General features: G+C 36.6%; 2 protein-coding genes across 3 annotated transcripts; one reads left to right on the forward strand and one right to left on the reverse strand.

Annotated features, from left to right (window-relative positions):
• Positions 1–60: 60 nt before the first annotated feature.
• On the reverse strand, positions 61–5,356 carry LOC102806890 (tripartite motif-containing protein 2-like). Of its 2 annotated transcripts, none has more exons than XM_085497006.1 (3): positions 5,223–5,356; positions 2,612–2,692; positions 61–2,362 (listed from the first exon to the last, which is right to left on the reverse strand). In XM_085497006.1, exon 3 carries the CDS (start codon positions 2,335–2,337, stop codon positions 886–888), a length of 1,452 nt encoding a protein of 483 aa, XP_085353132.1. In that variant the 5' UTR covers positions 2,338–2,362; positions 2,612–2,692; positions 5,223–5,356; the 3' UTR covers positions 61–885. The 2 variants fall into 2 exon arrangements, with proteins under 2 accessions (XP_085353132.1, XP_085353131.1); XM_085497005.1 differs by having other exon boundaries at positions 2,612–2,725; positions 5,223–5,344.
• A 62-nt stretch (positions 5,357–5,418) lies between these two features.
• LOC146747713 (E3 ubiquitin-protein ligase TRIM45-like) lies at positions 5,419–10,399 on the forward strand. The gene is made up of 2 exons (XM_085497004.1): positions 5,419–5,557; positions 7,106–10,399. Exon 2 carries the CDS (start codon positions 7,122–7,124, stop codon positions 9,609–9,611), a length of 2,490 nt encoding a protein of 829 aa, XP_085353130.1. The 5' UTR covers positions 5,419–5,557; positions 7,106–7,121; the 3' UTR covers positions 9,612–10,399.
• The last annotated feature ends 14,273 nt before the right edge of the window (positions 10,400–24,672 follow it).

Genomic DNA, 24,672 nt, shown 5'->3' on the forward strand with positions numbered 1-24,672 from the left:
TTTATATTCTACACTATTGTACTGTTATGCTATTGGTTTCATTGAATGACAAAGCTCATATTGACACAAGCTTCAAGTTTATTTGTAAAATGGACAACAAAATTAATTCTCGCTAAAGAAATAAGATAGTAACCCTATATAGCACTGGTGAAAAATATTTCAAATTATAGTTTTCTCAATGACAACGGGGTATAATCAATTGCTCTTTGTTTCAAAGACAATCCCTCTCAAAAAATGACATCTCGTGCAATGAATAATAATTGAAATGAAAACATCCATGTTTCTATGGTAACAATATTAAGATATACCGGAACTAACAGACTGGTTAATTTTTGAAGAGCAGCCACTTCTAAATATAACATAAAAATCAACGCCAGCAAAAACATAGCTTTCTTTGCGAAGGTAATTTACTTAGGTATCTGGTATTTACATGTAACTTTAAGAAAAACACGATTCATTCAACTTGAAAGATCAGTAAATGAAAAATGTCGCCATTCTTGATTGACATTTTGTTATGAACATTCGACTAGTTAATGGCTCAAGTTTTCCAAAAGTAAAACAAATTTGGTTTGCAACATTTCCTGTAATGACAATTAGATATCAAGTTGCTGACACCGCATTAAATTGAAACGATAAACTAGGATTACCTATTAAAGATGTATAGATAGGCTGGATCAAGATGTCAGGTTGGAAATAACGCAATGCACTGCAATATAGACAGTACTGCAGTATGTATAATCATCTCAAACATGTATTTAATTGTGAAGTATTAAATTAGCAAATATAAGTCGAAGCTATTCAGTTTAACATTGGGTACAAGTAACGAATTATGACTAGAATTAATTATATTCACTCTGATTATGTGATATTCATTTCAATGTCACGCTACGTTTTCAATTTATCTTTGATATCAATTATGTTCGGTTTCACCACTGCAGGAGTACCATATATTTTAATCATAACGCTGTGTCTTCCGTGTTGCTTTGGTCGAAATATTACTCTATAAGTACCATCACCATTGTCTATCGCTGTTGTCTCAGTCAGCTTTTCATCAGGGCCACCAATGGTAGTATCCAAACTGATTCCAGACACGCCCAGTGGTTTTCCACCCATTCCATGTGGGGTGATAGTAATTTTACATTCAGCACCAACACACTTATCAATGGCCTGAATATCACACCTCGTCTTTCCACCATAACCAACAAATACTGCCCTCTTCACCAAACATTCAGGTACATCGGTTGGACGAAAGCAGTGTGGGAATTCTTCAACTTTGACAACGTGAGGTGAAATGACTTTTGAAGACACTTTGTCCATCTGACTACTGATATCATCTTTTGCTGTTAATAGTTCAATGTCACTGCTATGTTTCAGTGCGTGTTCTGCAAATTCAGCAGTGCTATTAGTGACTGTAAGTTCTAATTCAAGATCATTTTTTTCGCTTTTTAAACTAGATTCTACCAAGTCCTCCTGTTTTTTCACTTCAGAGAGAAGTTCTGTCTTTCTAATTTCGAGTTTCTTAAACAATTGATTGAAGAAATTCGTGATTTCTCTTTGTTCATTTGTGCTACTGTCCTTTAAGTTGGCCTGATCCGCGTCTACCTCTCTGATTAGAGTTTTTAACACGTTGCTCCTTTTTTTCAAAACTTCTAACTTTTTTTGTATGATTCCAGTGTATTTTCCTAACGCCTTCTCTATCTCGATTGGTTCATGCCCATCCGCTTTATTGTGATCCAAAAACGCACATTGCAGGCAAATAGGTGATTGACAGGCTTGGCTATCACAAAATAGTGTAAGCTCCTGATTTTGATGATTTCTACCTCGGGAGCAATATGTTTTACGTCGCAGCATTGATTCATCTATACCTTTCGAGGATGCTGTCAATTCCTCCATTGGTTTCAGTTCATGGGTTTTTAAACCAAGTGAATAGGCATGTGCTTCATCGCAAAGATTGCAAAGGAATGCACGGCAATTCATACAAAACGAGATGGCAGAGGCATCTTGATTTCGGTTACAGCTTTGACATGGGATGAACAGTTTCTTGGTTACCTTTTCCTGTGTTACAAAGTATTGTCGTTGATTTTGTATGATAAAATTATTAGGTATACCATCAATGCCGCTATGTGGAGTTTGCGTTTTTTGTCTGCATTCTGGGCAATTGAATTCTTTTGTTGTTCCAATATAGTTGGACAAACACGATTTACAGTATGTGTGCAGGCAGGGAAGATATTTTGGAATCTTCTCTTCATCATTGTACGGCTCTTCGCATAGTTTACATGTTAGAAAACGCTCGTCAAATTCGTCCTTGCTTATTTGAACACGTTTAGCGTCTGCCATGATAATGAATACCGAATATTTTTTTCTGAAATATATAAGTGAGTTTGAGAGTTGGCTGTTAATATTTCTAATTGTACTAGACTAAAGTGCATTAAACATTTCGTTTTTTTTTCGTGTTTTAACCCTGCACAGTTCAGAGATTATGTATTTCTAAACTGTTAATAATAATTATTTATGATGTAATGCAGTGCAGAGTCACATTGTGACATTGGTTAATAATAACACCGAAGACCGATGACATGACTAAGGTGGGTTCAACGTCAATATAACTTACCTGAACGTAACTTCTACGATAATGTATGAGATTATACTAGTGCCAGTAAGGTGCACAATAATAGTTGATCTGATGTTCTGACTGTGGTAAAACAGGTGTGGCAGTAGTTAGTTTCTAAAAAGATCAGGATATTTTAGTTACAAATACATTACTTATTTGTGAATGTTAATGATATTAAACTACACTCATGCATGAGTCATCAAGGCACTGGACGACTATATATCTACATGTATGTCCAAAGGGCATGTCATTCTAGAGATCGTGAATCCTGCGATCTGATTGGTAGTAATGCAATCTCCCAGGCAGAGTTCTATTCCACGAATATATCTTTGCCACCACGCGATATTATGCTTGTCGTTGATTGGTCGTTGAGTCACAGTGGAACTACTTACGGTAGTTTATTGAAACACTTACAATTCCTCAGAAGGAATTAAAATGGTTACACTAACCGCTAAACACATATATAAAACTTAACAAATTTTACAAAAATTACTATCTAAAGCACAATAAGGGTTTAAAAAAAAAACCAACAGGCTACAATTACAAAATAACTATTGATATATGTAGGTAATAATATTGAAAAAAAAAAATAGATCAAATAATAATGAAAAAAAAAATTAACAGTAAATCAATGAAACATGGAAATCAGAAAACAAAAACGTATTAAAGGAGAAAAGTAATTATGTTAATTTGCCAGAAGATGTTGCTGTCTAAGGTTCGTGCTATTTTTGGGCTAATCTGCACTGGCTCGGAAGGTTGTAAATGATTAGCTAGTTTGAATTTGCATAACAATACTGACAATGAACGTGCATTCAACGCCACAAGTTTTTTTGTTTTTTTTAGCCAATCAGAATTCATCTTCCGAGCTAGTGCAGATCAGCCGCTATTTTTGATAAATTGGGCAACTGGTATTTGTACATTCAGGTTTGTATCACCCATTAATTTAAAAAAATAGTTGTAGTCACTCAATATGATGTGCTTAGTAGACTCTTCAAATAGTGCTTTTCGCGATTTTTCGTAAAAGGGGCATTCAATCATGAAATGGTACCCATCTTCTACTTTGTTATTTAAACACAGTTCGCAGATTGTTTTTTCCCATTTCGGTTTTTGGTTTGGTGTACCTCCCTGTTTAATTTTTTTAATTTATGATTGCTCAGACGGAACCTACTTAGACATTCACGTTGTTCGGCATTCTTTATTTTGATCACATAATTTTCTAAAGTTAATTCATTTTTGAAATTTGTGTACGTTCTGAGTTTATTTCATCTCTTGTTATTTTGGTTATCATCAGTCCCTCCGTTAATTTCCCTTTTCCAGTATAATTTATATATTTTTTCAACTTCCAAACTTAATTTCTTGGTTACTCTGTCGTTCAGTATAGTTGTTGTTTCGATAATTTGTGGTTAGTTTATTTCAGTTAACAGTGTAGTTATGGCACTGTACTATCTGCTTTTTAATTGTTTGTTCATAATTGCTGCCTCCTTTACCAATTCATTTGATGTATTCATTGCTCTGTTGAAGTATTTAATTAATTGTTTTTTGATGAATATGTCGAGTGTGTATTTTCCCAGTTCCCCATAAATACCCAAGATTGATGTGTTCTTCCTGACTCCTAAAACAAAACGACAAAAGTTTAGGTGAATTTCTTCCACACTTGATTTGTATGTGCTTTCGTGACCCCAGATGTCACTTCCGTAAACTAGTATGGGCCTAATTAGTTTATCGAAAAGGGATAGCATTGTAAGTGGATGAAAATTTGGCTTATGTCCAAGTTTTGCTTTTAAACTAAATAAAGCTTTTTGCCAAAGACGCCCAACAAAACATTCCCAGGCAAGTGTTTGATTTTCGAACCTGACAAAAATGTACGCGTTGTTTGTAGATTCTGGCTAATTTTAAATTGAGAAGCTAATTTTTTACTTTACGTAACACAAACGGTGTGGCAGTAGCACGATTTAGTCGTCAATACTACGAAGTGCTTTATTTTGTTTATATTTCTTCGCCTGGCCATGGATGTACTTAGTACATCCATGGCCTGGCAATCCACAGGACGGTCAGTTGGGCTAATCTGCACTGGCTCGGAAGGTTGTAAATGATTAGCTAGTTTGAATTTGCATAACAATACTGACAATGAACGTGCATTCAACGCCACAAGTTTTTTTGTTTTTTTAGCCAATCAGAATTCATCTTCCGAACCAGTGCAGATCAGCCGGGTCAGTTTGATGAACCGAGTAACACCTTAGTAACGGTTATTACGCAATGGAATTATTTTCTTTTGTAAATCATAACTATTTCACCGTTTTCAGTGCGTTTGCAAATAAATCATTATCAGCTATCGGTGAAATATTTTAAAACTTGTTTATTAGTAGGAATAAATCAACACTAGATCCCTCTAATAACAAAAATACGCAAATATTACGCGTAGTAAAAGTTTTGTGGTGTTTCACCACAAAATGGCGGTGTGTGGTGGCAGAGATAGTTTCGGTAATTTAACCGCAAGGAGCTCTGGGAAGGAGAATAGTAGTAACGCCATGTTACGTTAAACGCTTCGTCCCCTGTGAGTCGGAATTTCCATAGTTAGGTATGAGCAGGCATGCAAGATTAATATCCTTACCTGCTAGGATATCTCTTCGTAGGGATGGTGAAATAAGCTCAACAAAAGACAACGTTAGTATTCTGTAGAGTGTTTTGGCTGATCGTCATGTTGCGACCCAGAGTTTCCGCTCCCTGTTTTGGGCGAAACTGAATAACGTCACTTCCTGTGTTTTGTGTTGACGCTGCATGGCGACGATATTGACGAGGTTAGAGATAGACGATTCCAGACCCTTTATCATCTGTGGAGTAACAACTGCGGGATTCGGACCCTGATCATTCCGATGACTGATTACTGCAGCTGCTGCTTGGGCTGGTGCGACCGTTGATTGGGAAATCGGCGCTGCAGGATTATCGGTAAGACTGCTCGTTGGCGGACTGCTTTGTTGTTGGACAACTGCCAAAGTTTCAAAGTTTATTAGGAATCCTGTCAGCTAAATGCTGTTTTACAAGGAGCCATTTAAAATATTACATTAAAATTTAATACAGAAAAAAAGCTATAAAAATATATACAAATATACAAGCAACAATTACATAAGAATATTTTAAAAATTTACCAGTATTTTGTAAAATATACTGAGATTATGACTTCTTAAAACCAGCAAACGTATCGTGATTACGCACTTGCTGGGGGGTGGGAGTTCCATATTCTGACAACTGAAGTAGTGAGAGAGGACTTGTGGCCAGATGGGACCCTAAAGTCACCCCGTACACTTGAAACTGTGTCATATGAGTGCACTTCTCTAAGATATTTAAATTTTGAAATAAGATACTCAGGTGCCAAATTATGGGACACTCTCCACATTAAAACCGTCTTATTAAAATGGATTCGTTGTTCTTAACACTCATCCATCTTAAGTTAGACAAAATGTCTGTCGCCCTTTAGATTCAGATTTCGACCCCTATATTCCCTATAGGTTATTGCAAGGATATCGAAGAGTATGCGCGAAGACAGTACAGCGGAAGTATCGACCGACGCGCAGCAGAGGTCGATGCGACGGTGTTCTGTCTGAGTGCATACTTTGCGGTATCCTCGTAATAACCTTATTATACATATCTTTTCCTCCAAGGGATAGATCGTGGAAATGCCGAAATGCAAAAAGTTTAGCACAGATGCTCAATGCTCGGTTACTGACACCAGATTTCGAGTTCGAACTTCTAGAACGATTTCTTGTAATGGTATTTCATGAATATCACACACTGAAGTGATTTGTTAATATAGAATGTTATTATTTCAAGGGCTAAAAATGATTTGATGTCTCATGGCGCTTGTCAAGCTGAAAACCTGTGTCTCACATGTTTTTTTTTGCAATTTCATGGTCGGGTGAAATGAGCCACATACGGTAGATTGGGTAATTGTTTACTGTGAATTCGACTAAAATCAATGGTTATATGTTGATAATGTGCTTTAATGCAAGAATTCTAGGGCATGTATTTAATACATGTTATGGTATGGTATTTTGGCAAAGTTGCGCACCATCGAGGTCCCCGGCGCTGACATTGTTACACTGTATTAACGCAAATCTCAATGCAACTTCAGCATTTTGAATGAACTGTTAATGCTGCGTTCAATCAAAGATCCTAGCAAATGCAATTACAAAAACAATTGGTAATACAAATTATAATTAAAACAGCAAAATACGCGCTAGTAATAAAGTGAATGCGATTGCGTTTTGCGAACTTCGTATAGCAAACGACGTTTACTTCTTGTTTATGTCCTACCATGGCAATAGCCGAAAACGTGTGTATTTTAAACAATTTTGGTGCAACTGCCAACATTTGTGATTACGTGAACGTATCACAATTGGCTTAAAATAGTATTAGCAAACCAGTAGTAAATTGGTGCATAAATATGCAAATGATGTACATACAATCAAATCTTAGATTTACTCTTGTATTTTACAGATAACAGACAACTACAATGGCGGGAATAGGTGATACAGATCTTCTACGTATTGGTGAAAATGAAGTCCCACTGAAGTGTTCACTATGCAAATATGTGTATGACGTCACCAACAGAACACCAAAGTATCTTCCCTGTCTTCATACATTCTGCGTACTTTGTCTAGCTGGTCATGTTGGTGAAATATTCCAATGTCCCGGATGTGAACATAAGAGTAATATTCCTAAAGGCATTGATCTAATTCCAACAAATTTCGCATTTCTAAATTATAATCAATTACTTTGTCATAAGAATCAGATTAAGCACGGTAAACTAACAACGTGCCAAAGCTGTTGCCGTAACAACCAAACACTGAATGTTTCACATTGTTCGGACTGTGAAGCATACCTTTGCCAAAGTTGTCATGACAACCACATTCACATCGAAGCTTTGAGCACACATGAAGTGAAAACCATTGAAGAATTGAAACAATTATCAGAAGAATTACTTATCTCATTCTTTCATCGAAAACGATTTTGCTCAAAGGGAAGTCATACTGATCAGAGATTAACACTGTTTTGTGATAATCAGGATTGTCAGTCACCAATCTGTCTGAAGTGCGCCCTCTTAGACCATGATATAATAGATCACCAGCCAATCAACACAGAGAAAGCAACGTTGAAATGCAAAGAACTAATCAACAGCAAACTTGACAAAGCAATTGATAAAACTAAGGAGTTATCTCTCCAAATTAATCAAATTAATCAAGAATTATCCAACCTTAAAGACAACACTACAAAACAAATAAATGATGTTGAACATTTCTTCTCAGAATTGATCAAAAAAATTAACAGTAGAAAGCAACAGTTGGTCTGCGAAATAGAGAAGCAACACGATGTACTGGAAACATCACTCAATATGGAGATAAAGCAACTACATACGAGGCAACATATCGTCGATACATCTGTGAAATTCACAGAATTCACACTAAAATATGATAGTGATGTAGAACTATTGACAACTAAACATGATGTATACAGTCAACTGGACAAGGTCTCATCACAAACAATACCAGATCACAAATCAACGACAGAACAGTTCCCACGATTCTTTCATCCTCAGAGAGTAAATCTAAATATGGTAAATAATACAGTGTTTGCTGGTTATCATGTGAAAATCAGTTGTGACGTCATCAAAAGCGATGCAGTAGTTGGTAAAACCTGCAATTTCACTATAACCCCACGTGACATGAATGGTAAACAACTCGGTGTATCTGCAATTCCTGTAGAGGTCATACTAAATGACCCTGATAACCGAAATGTTGTCACCACTACAGATGACAATGGCGATGGGACTTACATGGCAAAGTACAAACCACAGAGAGAAGGAAAACACCACGCGACTGTCACGTTATACAGTACGCCGATAGAGGGCAGCCCATACATCATTGATGTAAAACCGTCAAAAAAGATCAAATGTGACGTATATACGAATGAGAGAGAGGTGAATATGGATTGTACAACAACCATTCGTTATCTCGCCGACTGTGATGACATGGAAGCCTTACCTGCCTTAGTCCGTGATCCTGACAGTCGACCTGTGGAAACTCGCATCACCACTAAACATGAGGTGACCTTTCGACCTACCAAGGTAGGACGTCATACAATAGTTTTGAATAAGTATGTTACACCAGCAGATTGTAACCCATATATTATTGATGTGATAGATACCAAGGGACAGTGGGAAGTAGGTAAAAAAGGAGTGAACAATGAAGAATTCAGTGGACCTGTAGGCGTTACTGTTGATAAGAAGGGCAATGTTCTGGTAGCAGACTTTGGTAATAAAAGAATACAGATACTTGACAGCAATGGCAAATACATTGGTCACATCCTAGTGGATGTGCCTTACACAACTGGTGTTGCTATGGCACCAAATGGTAATATTGTCGTGGTAGAATGGAAAACTAAACACGTTCATATCTACAATGAAAACAAAGAAAAGATAAAACAGTTTTCGTATAAAGACTTTGTAAAACCTTATAGCGTAACTGTCAACAGTAAAGGACATATATTGGTAGCTGACCCTAATGCATCTTGCATCTTTGTGTTTACATCTGATGGAGATTTCATAATGAAGATTGGGAAGGAAGAAGGTGAAGGTAAACTGAATAACCCCGCTTTCGTTGCTGCTGGTAGGAATGATGACGTCATTGTGTCTGACAGTCGCCACGGACTGGCAGTATTCACTGAGCGTGGACAGTTTATACGTAGAATTCATAAAATAGGAGACGATGACAAACTAGATGACTGCAATGGTGTTGCTGTCGACAGTGATTATAACATCATAGTAGCCGATCAGGCATCTACACCACATAAAATACAAGTACTGTTGTATGATGGTACACTTATTCGATCTCTTGAAAGTCAGCACAATAAACTGAGTAGCCCACACGGCGTGGCTGTGACTGAAGATGGGTATGTTATTGTAGCAGACTACAACAATAACTGCATCAAGAAATACAAATTGTAAAATGTATTGCGTAGACCTCCAGTTACAGGTGGCAGTAAATGAATATTGACATGACATTATAACGACTACTGTGAGAAAGATTTCATCAAGTAATATATGACTTGTAATAAAACGAAGACCAAATAAGGACATTCAATGGCAATCTGATTAAAATCTGATGTGATGTAGTGTACGGGCTTTAATTATTTTGGCTATAAACTTATTTTAATTTTATTTTTTATTACTTTTGTTATTAATGCCTTTTTATTTTATTATTATTTTCCTTTGATTTTGATTTTGTGTTTTTTTTTAATTCCGCCCTACATACATCTGACCCGATGCCGAAGCGATGTTATGCAAATGAGTGTTGTCAGGCGCAACCAACATTGTGTAAACGCTGAACTGCTGTTTCGGAATTTGTCACATGTGCTAATATTTTAGCGCATACAATTTTGTGTGTCAAAAATCTATCTACAATTATTATTAGTAGTATGTGAACTACGAGCATTTTGGTTTACTGAGAAAAATAGTTTAAAAAACTAATACGCATAAAGTTACATTATAGCAGCAGTTTAATAGACCACAATGAAAATACATTACCCTGTTGAAAACCCGATAATTTTGTTAGTACTTCTAGATATTAAAAGTTACCTTGCCATAGGAAAAAATGGTGAAATCCACTAAAACAGACAAAATATGCTATTTTCACTGTATTTTATTTACCGATTTTGAGTACGGTGTCCCAATATTTTTATTTTCTTCATCCTTGTACCATGTTATATTAATTAAATATGTGAATATAAAGAAAATATTTTTGTGTGACGTTCTACTAATAATATTTGACAGTGCTAATTGCTTTATTATGTAAAATAATGAAGCTATTGTTCCTGGCACAATGAAATTGTATTCCTTTGTGTTAAAGTGCATATTTTGAGAAACCTGTACTAATATTTTTCAAAAATCGCCATTTTTAGAATAATTCCATGAAACACAATGTTAAAAAAATGTTTTCTTTTACACCTTTTAAAACCCAGATTTTCTAATTTAGGACAACACCAGGCTGCTATTTGAGATATGGCATATCTCTGCCATAGGAATCTATGGTAAAAGCGTTTATAACACTGTCAAAATAGCCAATATCCAGTAAAATACAACAATTTTCTTGAAAATTAAACTTATAATGCCGGAAGTACAATTTCTTGGAAAATGCATAAATTCTTGGTATTTGCTTTTATGTGTAGGCTTCTACCTTAAGAACGTTTCTGGCGTAATTTCGTACGAGGGCGCAGTAATGTCGCGATAACGAGTGTATTTCCACACTATCCCAGTATTGACTGGCAACATGAATGATTAATTCAATGCATGCTTTCCCGTGGTTAATATGAATAATTAGACTAAGGCAAAGAGTGCACACTGCGCATGTGCAGATAATACATAGACATGGAAACGATATATTCTACTTGCACGATATAGTGATATAGTATACTATGTAAAACAAAGAGTTGTTTGGTAAAATGTATATATATTGAAAATAAATACCATTTATCTCATTTAAAATAGCTTAAACTTTTCAGACTACGTTCGAAATACTTGTATGAGAGACTTATAAAGTGAGGTTGACAACTTTGATCTGTGTGTAATGTAATGATGCAAGTTGACAGATTACATGATCTATTCCTTGTAACAAGTTGTCTTCCAACTATATTGCATATAACAGGGGCCGACGTTGTCAATAACAGTTTCAGGTTCTAGATCTAGATAACGTGGCCTGTATAGTGTGTACGACTGAACCGCTTCACGAAAAAGTCTTTCTATCTGGCTTATACCTCCCAGTATGCTGTTCTTGTGTATTCTCAGAGCGTCGACGTATTAGCGAAGCCGGCACCAAACTCATTCGATTCTTGTAGAATGCGGATAATTTATAATACCGTTAAAATAGCCAGTGTCCCATTACTTATATATTTAAGATAAATGGGTTTTACCCTTTTTATTATTTCTATTTCTTATTCAAGAAAATATCTGAATGTTCACAAAATTAGGACATGTTTAAATATTTTCATTGCTACTATATTGTTCAGTCTTTTAAAGTTCAATAAACTGATGACGTCTTCAGTTATGGGCGTATCGGGTTTTGTAGGTGTGACAATGTTTTACGAAAACAATTCAGAAAAAAAATACTCTGTGGTACGTGGCGCTGACTGTGGAACTGTAGGTTACGGGTTCAAATTCGTCAAATCAAATTTTAATATTCAAATAAGTCTCACAATTCAATCAAATATCCAAGAATATATGTATTACATTAATTTAACAACTTGCAATGATTGGAAATAATAGTTTTTTTTTTACATCAAATGAGTCTCAAATATTTGTTTATTTCAATTTAACAACTTGTAATGGTGGAAATAAATGATACTTAAATTTACACAAGTAAAAACTAGTAAAATTAACAGCAGTGATGTGTTTTAATGCCTTCCTAAGTGATGAATGTGATACTCAATAGCAGTTTGAATAGGGTATGTAATTCCAAATGTTTTTACCGGAATATCGGAATGCACATCCACTTGTCTTGGTGCATGATTTCAATAATGTATGCTTAATGTACAAACGTAATTGTCTAGCTAGCGGGATGATATTTATGTAAAATATCTGACACGTAGCCTGGTACAGTAATGCTCATTCAGGCAAGTTCTATTCGACGGAATCCGGAATTAGGCCAGAATTCCGGATTCCGTAGAAATCGCTGCTGAAATTCGGTCTGAGTACAGAATACTTGACAAGAATGCGATGTGCTCAACTAGAGCGCCCCAACGATCCTCTCCTATATGATACCTTGTACACTGTAGTTTGATACTTACTATACAATTATTATTACCTGTACTAGAGTCAAGTAGCGTTCAATGTAGTCTGTTCATTGTAACTAAGGCGAAACTAATGAACGCTACTCTCAACAAACACCGGAGAAGCTAATTAACCCTATTTGGGTACGAACCACACTGAGTTTACGACTCTGTTAGCCTCGCTCAACTGGTCCGTAACCAGTCTTGTGATTGGTTGTTGACATAATCTGAATAGGCCACGCCTCCGATTGTGCCGTGCTTTCGGGGCAACCGTTAATTATTCATAAATGGAGCCAATTTGTGTAGTTTTCTTGATTTATTCTGCAGATATCGGTAAAATATAGTTATGGCTTTGGCGAAATTTGCAAGAGCAACAAATATTCTTCCAGCTGGTATTTTTGAGATTTTCTTTTTCCTTCTGTTTGACTGATTTTTCGGGCTCCCTGTGGCCTAAGTAGGGATCATAATAGACTATGTATTACATATTTCTGTTAACAACTATATGCCGACATCACGTAATAGACTGTGTTAAATATTTCAGTAAACATAATAATAATAACAATAAAGACGTAATAAAAAGGAGCATAAATATTAGACTCTTAAATACTTGTATTTTTTATTTGAATTAAAATCAAGTAAATATATACTACTAAAAAACAATGGATATCTAAATGCACGTCACTCCATATGTTTCGTCTACTGACCAAAAAATCACTATTTTGTCCACTCCAGAATAAACCGAATATCTTTAAACAAACCTATACTGCCAACACTTCACTAATGTCGGCAACATTATTTGTAACGCTAATTTTAAATACTGAAGATCGTTAATTTTACAGAAGAGAGCATGGGGCCGAAACGTCCGCCCTCGTCGAAACTCCGGCATTCGTTGAAATGTGGGTGAACGCGTCGGGTCACGGCGAGGAAAAGTGCGTGAATGTCGGTGTTTGATTGCAAGGATAATAAAAATAATTGAGAGCGAAACACAGCAAAAATTCAGAGTGTGATTCAAGTTATTGTGACTGTTATAATTACGACATCGTATTAGAAAAATATTGACAGCCCACTTATTAGTTTATAAGTTCACAGAAGTGTAAAGTCAACATCAATCACAAAACAATTCAGAAACATTTAGACAGCGTAATTAAAGAAAATTGCGAACGTGCTTTTGCCAACGCAATTTTCTGTTTGACCGACGCATCGGTTTTCGCGTCACGTCCTTAAAACCTCTTACATAACATAAACTACATGGCCTCTACAAAAAGTTATTCAGATTCTCAAAACATTTGAAACACTTACATGAGCTTGTCCGGAATCTAGTTCTTTAAAAAGTACTGTACCAGGTGTAATTTTTCCCAAACTGTTCTTTTATCAATATGGACAGATATTCGGCGTAAGAATCTGCGGTATAAGGAGAGAGTTTATCTCAACTTTTTCGCATTGATTTTACGGCTCTTGTCTACTGATGTCACACCTTCGGAACGTTAAATTCTCACACTATTACTATACGCATTGCTAAGCCTGCCAAAAATACGTTTCAAAAAAGCGCCGACCGAAATATATATATCGTTAACAGTTTGACGCAATATTATAAAAGTGCAGCGAAAGTGTATGGCTTCCTCTCGTTTGGTGTCACCCAATTACTTAGACTAGAGTCGGAAACAGTTGCTAGCCGACTGTTTCAAAATAGATGGGCGTGGCTACAACACAAGTAATATTTCAAATTTACTCGGACACGAATAATCATTTTCAACCCAAAATCAATAACGGTCTATTTCAGTGAAAAAAAAATCAAAAATGGGAAATGTGTGGGTGGGCATTTAAGTCTTACTCAAAACATGAAAGGTATAATATGAACACACATGCATGCTCGACTGAAATGAAGTCTGGAGAATTTATAGGAAACCACAATTTATTTTGCCACCAAAATATGTGACTGGTTGTTATGGCTGGCTGTTTGGTAAACTCCACACAGAATGTTGTTCCCTGACAGCAACGACGATACATACGAATATTTGAAAACAGTGAACAGTTTATAGATTTGACTTATTACAGTCATCTTGTAATTTATATATTATTTTAATGCAATTCCGGAATTCTGCGTTTTAAGGTTTGTCCTTATGGAAGAGTATTACTAATTAGTTCGTAGTATGTACTAATCCGAAAACTGTGTATTATTGAGATTATAAAAACTTCGCTTAACCTTGAATTGTATATTTCACGCAAAGATAAATTTGAACCACCAAGGGCACTTGCTGGGTTCTGAAGTTCTTGCCAACAAATTACTTCAAAAAATACAGTTTTCTTAGAAGTCACACACACACTTTATATCGTCATGCTTATATTGTATAATTAGTTGTTATTGTTTTCACTGATCAACATTAAAAGGCTAGTGGTCTAAATCACGGTCAAATCAAATGTATATATATAGGGTTACAAGAGAATCATTTTTATAGAAGTTTAAAGTTAAATTGTTATCCATAAGAAACACGAAACCATCAAAACTGGTCATATAAACAGCCATTTAATTCATTGAACGGAGAAGGGGTGCTTATTTTTTATTCCTGTTGACAAGTTTGACCACCCACTTTGCCCTTCACCATTACCATTTCCATATAAACAAAATCTTTAGCCAATGACAGACTTGACTATCTGTTCTAAAGTGTGGCACTTAGAAATGAGTGTTGTGACATATGGCAAATGTCCTTCGGCAATATGATGGGCTAAATCCCACTAGAAACGGATAAACTTGTATACCTGTATGTATCAAACCAGTGAATTAGATTCAAACAAAAGAAACTGACTGAATCTAACTATAAATTACACACAGACAGAAAACATTTTCTTGGAGCAGTAAATGTTAAAATTGCCTCACTCCCTGTGCTGTTTTCGCCCAACAAGGATATGGGTAGTCAAGAAAGAGATTGACTGAAGCATTGCGAAGAACTGAATTGTTGTCGACCAGCTGCAGTGCCCAGCAGTGCACAGCTTACATAAGTGACCCACAAGGACACTCATAAGACAATATGCAAAACAAGGAATAGCCACAAACATATTGGAAAAGCCAGCGAAAAAAAACAGTCATATAAATTATTTATTTGCTCCAAGTAATCCACAGTAGAACGAAATGGATCAAGTTTATAGTCGGCCATTTTTATATCACCAATTTTGGATGCAACCATCATCCTATTTGGACCGCATGTCACAATTTGAGGGAATTTACACCCATAATTTTAAAAATGCATTAATCATTAAGAGCATGCCCGTAGCCAGGATTTTTCCCGGAAAAAAATGAAAAGTGAACCTTCTGGAATGACATTTTCTGCGTTTTTGAGAAGATTTCAAAGGAAAAACTATAGACCATGCTTCAGACAATATTTTATTAGATGAAAGAGAAAGGTTGAGTATATCTGTTATATAATGAGGATCCTTATTCAACACTAAAACTACAGGGAGTTGTTCTATGGTCGTATAAAACTAAAGTAGTTTACGTTACACTATAGGGACGACCATGAGGGCGCTGTTCACATTGCGATGCGATGACGTCATAATGAACAGCGCCCTCATGGTCGTCCCCATAGTGTATCAGAGGTGGAAGCATGGATTAGCATAAATGATGACGTCACAATAGGATTTCGTGCGTAAATTAGCATAAATGGATGTAAAGGGTTCATTTGAATGAGGATGACGTCACAATGGGATATTGTGAATACATTTGCATACATAAAATTGATGTGAATACGAGGTCGTGTCGAGGTCATCGTGAATACATTTGCATAAATTACCATCAATTTTTTTTTTTTATTATCACACACACACACACACGCTAATAAATACACATCATTTTGAAAACTAACGGAGTTTATTACACAAAGAAGGGAAATCTACTAATGAGTAAATAATCAAAAAATGGATTAAAAACTGAGTAATTGAATTGAGTATATAGAAAGTATACATTTTTGTTTTTGTTTTGTTTTGTTTCTTGTTTGAGTAAATAAACAAAAAGAATGGATTAAAAACTGAGTAATATAAGAATAAAAAATGACATGTTGAGTATATAGAAAGTATACAATTTGTTTTTGTTTTGTTTTGTTTCTTGTTTGAGTAAATAAACAAAAATAATGGATTAAAAACTGAGTAATATAAGAAATATTCGATTATAATAAAAACAAGAAAAAAACGAAAAACATCGAAAAGTCAATACACACTTTTTTTCTAATCAGAATCGCTCATCTGTGATAAAAAGAAAAAAGAAATAATATGAATTCGATATATATATATATAGTTTTCGATATATCTGTTCACATAAAGGTCATTCAAATGTCTATCATGCGTAAAAGAGTCGGCTACGGAGTTCACAGGTTTCCATCGTCATCTGCGCAACAAATAGGGTTAGGGATCAGTAGAAAACTCACCGAGTGTCTTTCACTGTACTACGGAGAATGATTGACATTCTTATTCTATATATGTTGTTGTATAATGTCAAGGAGTTGGGAATCCATTTCACGAGTTGATAGCGTAATTTCACAGGAAACTAAACACATTTTACGAGCGTCTTTCACTGTACTACGGAGAATGATTGACATTCTTATTCTATATATGTTGTTGTATAATGTCAAGGAGTTGGGAATCCATTTCACGAGTTGATAGCGTAATTTCACAGGAATCTAAACACAGTTCAGGGTTAGATTTATACCTTTTAAACAGAATACATGTATAACGCTTGGAAAATTTTCCAACCAAATCTGGGTAAATGCGTTGAAATGCGTCATAACACATGGCAATTTTACCAATATCAATCTCAGATAAAGCTTTCATCGATCCGGCTATTTTTATTGGCGAATCCATAGGATAGACACCAATGTTGGAGTTGTGACGGGTGGTCTACTTCACACGTGGGACAATTAGTTTGGATGATGCAACGTACGTGTCTACAAACGAATTCAGCGACGATTTTTTTGGAAACAAGTTTATCCAGTGGTTTCCTCAGACTGCTGGCTGTGAAAAAATACAAAAAACAAACAAACTGTAAATGACTATTTCTTTGATTTACCATTTCAGGCATATTCAGTGGGTTTTAAATTCACGGTTTTATCATTTTAATGCATAAAATGTTCTATGCATTAGAAGTCGGGAAATGAGCAACGAATATTTGGATTTTTAAATGAAAACGAACATACCTGATAGCCCGGTTGATTTGAGGGATAATATCATTCAATATTCTGAACTGGTTCATCCGTAAGGATACACCACGTTTTGTTGGGTGACCATTATAGTGCTCGCGAATGTGAACATAAGTTTGTCCGCGAAAAGTATTCACTGTGACAAACAATTGCTTGACAGGGCAAAGCAAATATGTAAAAATGTCCGCCTCACCTCTCGGTGGAGCTGGCGACGGACGCGTTGTGCCACTTATAGCTAGTGCATTCGTGACTTTGCGTCGTTTAATACGGCGAGTTGAATTTTCAGAAACATCGGGCTGTGCTGTAACTGGAGTAGACATTCCAGGAGTCGCGTCCTGTAGGAGACTGCCTGAGAATTCATTAAGGTAGGTGGTGAGCTGGTTCGAAGCCATGTTGTGAGTACGCTCGTCAGTGATAAAATGATTCGCAATACTATTGTCTCGTGTTAAAACAATTCCCCTTTCTGTTGCCCCGAATGTTTACATCATGTCAGCATTTTTCCCAACCAAGTCAAATATATTTATAGATTTATCACACACACACACACACATACACACACACACACACACACACACACATACTTGTATTGCAATATGTTCTGAGGACTCCATTAGATTAACTTTTAATATAGTTGAATTAACTTTTAATATAGTTGCGATATGAACTCGATTAAAACGCGTTCCTATATAGGGTTGCGTTTTAATTGGAGTTTAATTAAACTCAATTACAATGCAATACAATGGAGAATTGCATTTTAATTAAGTTTAATTAAACAAGAGTTGAATATCCCGTGACTGAACATAGAAATGTTTGCGAAGCTTAGGTTTAGTATCGGGGTAAGGTATGGTATAATTATATTAATATTAATATAACGTGAACCATACCTTCCCCCGATACTAAACCTAAGCTACGCAAAACGTATTAATAATCGAATTAACTATTAATATAAATTATGTTTTCCGAGGACTATGAAAAAGGTCCTCGGAAGGTGTGTATGTCCTCGGAAGTAGCTATATATCTGTATTTTTGTCCTCGCAACATATAGCAATCCAAGTACAAACGCACACACACACACACACACACACACACACACACACACATGTTTATGGTAAAATAAACAGGTTTCTTCCGTTCAAAACAGTTCATGAATCCAGGGGGGGGGATCAAAGTCGAGTTCGCTATGGTGTTGAGCGATGAGTGTCAGACCTATGTCGTCATAATCCATTTTTATCACACAAACCACGGTTACTAGTTTGTAACTGTGCACAAACTGACCACACAGACACAAAGATGTTTATAGTAAAATAAACAAATTCACATCTGTTCCTGGATCCAGGGGGCGGGGGTTTATGAATGTCTGTTATCTAGGGCATTTCAGGGTGTCAGATCTGCTATCAAAACACAAGTCGTTGGAGTGTATTATCCCAGTGACTTCATAGCTTAGCCAGTATTTCTAATAGAGCCACACTCGTTACACGGAATGAAATGGCGTCCACAGATAATATAAGGTAGGGAATTCATTTTTTACTTTTTGTTTTCATGTTGTAAACACTACCTAATAATTCGGGATATGTGAGTTTTTTGTTTTTGAAAAAACTGTCAGTTGAAACCAGGGGAAAGCTTCTACCCATGAGTCTTTACGTCTTTAAAGAATACTTATCTTTTTATGCTATGAGAGACATTGTTATAAATTGGCACAGAAAATAAAAAGTCTGAGTAGGTAGAAAATGTATAATTAATGAAGACTTGTTTACTAAAAACGAAAACTACAATATTTTCAAATGATGTCATACCACGGTCATTCGCAAAGAATGCCTTGACACAGCGAATCAAGACTTGCTTGGACTCATTCATCGAGCATACCCCTCAGCTTTAAAACAATGATTATGTGCGGTATTTTCCCAATTAGTTAGGGTGTCTTTTCACTAGACTTGACCTTTTATTTTGTCATGAAGGTCAACATAATGTATAGCGTTGCCCGCCAACATGTTTGAACATAGCAACGTTATTTTCCAACCTTAGCTCGTTCAAAATCTTTTGTTTTTAATCGGAGCATGAATGCACGCCCTCTATATCTGAGTAAGTTTTTTTTTTTGAACTGACCACAAAGTTGTAGCTGATTCAAAACTCTTGTAATTTTCAGACAAACAGAAGAAAGCGACAATTCAGATGAAGGGTGATTTATTTATTTATTTATTTATTTCAAATTTTACCTGAGGAAAAAATAAAACAGGATAAAACATGTTTTTTAACTTTTTGAATTTACAGGGAAAGCAATTCACAGCTTAAAACTTTGTCAGACCTAGAACATGAATATGGTTTTATAAGCAGGTGTGTATTCGAATACTATATGAATAACTCGTTCGATATGCGTGTGAAGATTTAGTAAACAATATGAATAATAACAATAATATAACTCTTATTTTTTCAGTGAAGACGACACATCTGAGAAATCATCTACGAAAGATAGTGTTTCGTAAGTTCTTTCTTTCTTTCTTTCTTTATTTATTTATTTATTTATTTATTTATTTATTTATTTATTTATTTATTTATTTATTTATTTATTTATTTATTTTATTTTATTTATTTTATTTATTTATTTATTATTTTTACATAGTTCATGGTCTCCAGCCAGCAGTATAGATACTCCAGATTTCAATCAGAAGTTGAAATGTCTTATTAAATCTGGTTCTTGCTCACATGTAACGTAAGTATACAAAAACAAAACAAAAAACAAAACAAAAACATGTGAGGTAAGTTGAAATTTGTTTTTTCTTCTTTAATCTTTGTTGTTGTTGTTGTTTTTATAGTTCTACAAGTACTGGATTTGCAACACCCAAGTCCGCTAAGAAAAATTTGTACTCTATATATGGAGAAACGAACACGCCTACCCACCCTCCGAGTCCAATAGGGCCTGTTAACCATCCATCTACCTCGGGATATCAACGTGGAGGTCGTAAAGACCATGTAAGGTATGTTTATTTATTTATTTATTTATTTATATATTTGTTTGTTTGTTTGTTTTGTTTGTTTGTTTATTTGATTATTTATTCATATATTTGTGTATTTTATTTATTTATTTATTTATTTATTTATTTAATTTGAAATTTTATTACAGTGATACTGACACAGATGATAGTGACGAGAATATCACCGACAAGATTAATTTCAATCTTGTCAGTAAGAGAAAACGTTTTGTCAAAAAGTTTAAGGTGAGTGGAACGGACTGGGTCGTAAAAGTGTCGCATCCAAATGCCAATACGTTCGATGAAGTGCATAGCGTATTACACGCTACTTTTCATCAACTGCTCGAGCTGGTCACCTCTGACCTTGACGGACGTGACCAAATTCGCATTTCCATAAACGTACCCAACTTGAACAACGAAATTTGGTTACCATTTATACCAGTTGAGGACATGAATGTTGACAAGGTGATGTCAAAAGTGGAGAGGATTCTACAATCTTACCAAGATATATCCCTTGAGGAAAACATCACCATCAGGACAGTATCTGTTGAAATGCCTCTTGGTGCCGGTAAAACACGTGGGAGGAAGCGACAGTTTGATACAAAGATCGCAGACAGGTTGAGAAATTCCAAATCTGTCATTGAAATCGTTTCCGATGACCAGATGTGTTGCGCAAGAGCGATCGTGGTCGCCATGGCACATGCCACAAGAGACGAAAATCCACCATCGGTGTGGGATTCTATAAAGAGGAAAAAACGGCGAACTACTCTATGCAAACCGTCCAAGCTAGAGAACTTTTACAGAAGGCCGGAGTTGAACATGGACCATGTGGTATCAAAGAGATTAAAAAATTCCAGAGCGTGTTAACCAATTTCAGAATACACGTATTGTCGCACGATCATTTTGACTCCATCATCTTTGTGGGCGATGCCGCAGAAGGTTCCAAAGACATATATCTGTTTCTGAAAGATAAACACTACAACGTCATCACAAAAATGACTGGTTTTCTGGGAAAGGGCTACTATTGCACTAGGTGTGACAAGTCTTATTCCAACCGTTACGATCACATGTGTCCGACGGGATGTTTGAGTTGTGGAAATCAACTGGACTGCGTGGTTACACGATGGCAAAAATGCGGAAATTGTCACAGATATTTCAAGAACGAAGAATGTTTCGAAAGGCATCAAAAGTCAGTTAATGGGAAAAAACTCTTTGCCAGTCAGTTCAACGTTGCGAAAAATGTCACAAACTCCTCAAATATCGTGATGGGCCTCACAAATGTAACGAAGTTTACTGCAAAACCTGCAAGTCTTTTCAGACGTACGACCACCTGTGTTACATTCAACCACTCACCGATAGAACAAAGGACCAAGAATCTGATGATTCGATGGAAGAATTTGAGGAGGATAACTCTGACAGCCATGGTAACTACGTCTTTTACGATTTTGAATGCACGACCGACGAACATTGCACTCATATTCCAGATCTGTGCGTAGCGCGAATTCCACCGAGTACGGAGAAAGTGTTCAATGGTTCACGTACCTTGGAAGATTTCTGCGAGTGGGCGTTAGAAAAAGAGCATAATGGGATGATTTTCATCGCGCATAATTCAAAAGGATACAATGGAATTATGATTCTGAAATACTGTCACGATCACAATATACTACCCGAAGTCATCATGAATGGTTCGAAAGTCATGCAACTATACATCCGTCGTGCAGATATCAAATTCATTGATAGCTTGAATTTCCTGCCCATGGCTCTATCTAAACTTCCTAAGACCTTCCGCATAGACGAGTTACACAAGGGGTTTTTTCCTCACCTGTTTCCGAGAACCACTGGAGACAATTACAGAGGACCGATACCCGGGGCTCGTTATTTTGACCCAGATGGTATGAAGGAGGCGGTTAGAAAGACATTCTACACATGGTACAATGGAGAAGTAGAAAAGAACTCCGTTTATGATTTACGTAAAGAACTACTCAAGTACTGTCGGAGCGACGTGCGCATACTCGAGGAGTGTTGTTTGGCATTTAGATCGATGATGATGGATCTCACCAAAGTTGACCCCTTCAGCCGTTGCATCACGATCGCTTCCATGTGCAACGTCATATTTCGAAAGCATTTCCTGACTCCTGACACAATCGGGGTTGTGCCTGAGAAAGGGTACCTCAGCGCCCAGAATCAATCTGCAGATGCTATAACGTCACACGTCAATAACATGCATATTCAACATGTTCGTAATTCCAGAAGGGAGATGAAAATTGGACCTTATTACGTAGACGGATATGATGCTTCTACCGAAACCTTGTATGAGTACTACGGTTGTTACTTCCACGGTTGTCTAAAGTGTTTTCCCAGAAGGAATGAGACGAATCGCAAGAATGAACTCAGTATGACATCCCTCTACGAAAGACTACTGGCGAGGGAAGAGTGGTTGAAATCGAAAGGATACTTGCTAGTCACCATGTGGGAATGCGATTTCAAAAACCTGATGAAGAACAATCACAAAGTCGAGAGGTTTGTTGGAAGCTTAGATATCTCAAATCCTATCAGAGGCAGGGAGGCTTTTCTCGGGGGTCGTACCAATGCCCTGCGTCTGTATTACGAGGTCAAGGAAGGCGAAAAGATAGAATATGTTGACTTTTGCAGCCTCTACCCGTACATCAATAAGACCTCACGATATCCAGTTGGCCACCCAACAGTCGTCACTAAAGACTTTATCGCCAAACCCACAGACTATTTCGGTATTATCAAGTGCGACGTTTTACCTCCGAGGAGATTGTATATACCAGTTCTACCTTTCAGGGTGAACAACAAACTGATGTTCCCACTCTGTTCCAAATGCGCGGAAACCATGAATCAAGACGAATGTCACCATGGTGTCAATGAACGTCAGCTGACGGGTGTTTGGTGCACTCCGGAATTGGAAAAGGCTGAAGAAGTAGGGTATCGCATCACCAAGGTATACGAAGTTTGGCATTACGATGAGTCGGCAACATACAACCCTGAAACTGGAGAAGGAGGGTTGTTCACCGATTACATCAACATGTTTCTGAAAATTAAACAAGAGTCTTCCGGTTTTCCAGAGTGGTGTCGCACTGAGGAAGACCGAACCATGTACATCCAAAGGTACCGCGAAAGAGAAGGTATCGTCTTGGACAGAAGCAAGATAACCACCAATCCTGGTCTCAGAGCTCTCGCCAAGCTAAATCTCAACTCGTTCTGGGGAAAGCTGGGACAGAGATCAAACTTTGGACAGAGCACGTATGTAGAAACACCCGCCAAACTGTTGATGGATAGTACAAAGGACGTCACAGATCTTTCTTTTGTCTCTGACGAAATGGTTCTTGTCCAGCACTGCGATAAAGAAGACTACATTACCGAAGCACCCAATATGAACGTTGTACTGGCTGCCATGACGACAAGCTATGCCCGACTTAAACTCTACAGTGTTCTGGAGAAATTAGGTAGTAGAGTCTTGTACTTTGACACAGATTCCATCATTTACATCCAACGAGCTGGAGAATGGGATCCACCGACGGGTGATTATCTCGGAGATTTGACGAGAGAAATAACTCCGACGGATAATTACATCACACATTTCGTATCGGGAGGACCGAAGAATTACGCGTACCGACTACACAAACCGGACAAAAGTGGGAACCAAACGGTGTGTAAAGTGAGAGGGTTCACCCTCAATTACAGAAATCAACTGGAAATTAATTTTGACTCCATGAATCGACTCGTTCGGAGAACAAGCGGTCCTCTACACATCAAAGACCCTCGAAAAATAACGCGCAAGGGAGATAGAATATTCAATAGAGAAGAAGTTAAAACATACAGTTTAGTGTATGACAAACGGGTGATACAAGATGATTACTGTACCCTCCCATACGGCTTCTAAAAACAAAAAAATATATAAATAGAAGCTAGATCGTCGGTTACCCATCATTCATCCATTTGAACCTTGAACAATCACATTGGCATGGGCTCTACCAAATCGGACTTGGTTCTATCACTCGTCTATTCTGGTTTATGTACACTGCCTTATTTTGTTTTAAACTGGATGTTGAAAAAGTACATTGAAGAACGT

The sequence above is a fragment of the Saccoglossus kowalevskii genome, chromosome 3, assembly GCF_978046115.1.
Source record: "Saccoglossus kowalevskii chromosome 3, keSacKowa6.1, whole genome shotgun sequence".
NCBI classification, from domain to species: Eukaryota; Metazoa; Hemichordata; class Enteropneusta; family Harrimaniidae; genus Saccoglossus; species Saccoglossus kowalevskii.

Bases quoted from the DNA above. Each gene is read 5' to 3' on its own strand.
- LOC102806890 (XM_085497006.1), bottom strand. From the start codon at position 2,337: ATGGCAGACGCTAAACGTGTTCAAATAAGCAAGGACGAATTTGACGAG.
- LOC146747713 (XM_085497004.1), top strand. From the start codon at position 7,122: ATGGCGGGAATAGGTGATACAGATCTTCTACGTATTGGTGAAAATGAA.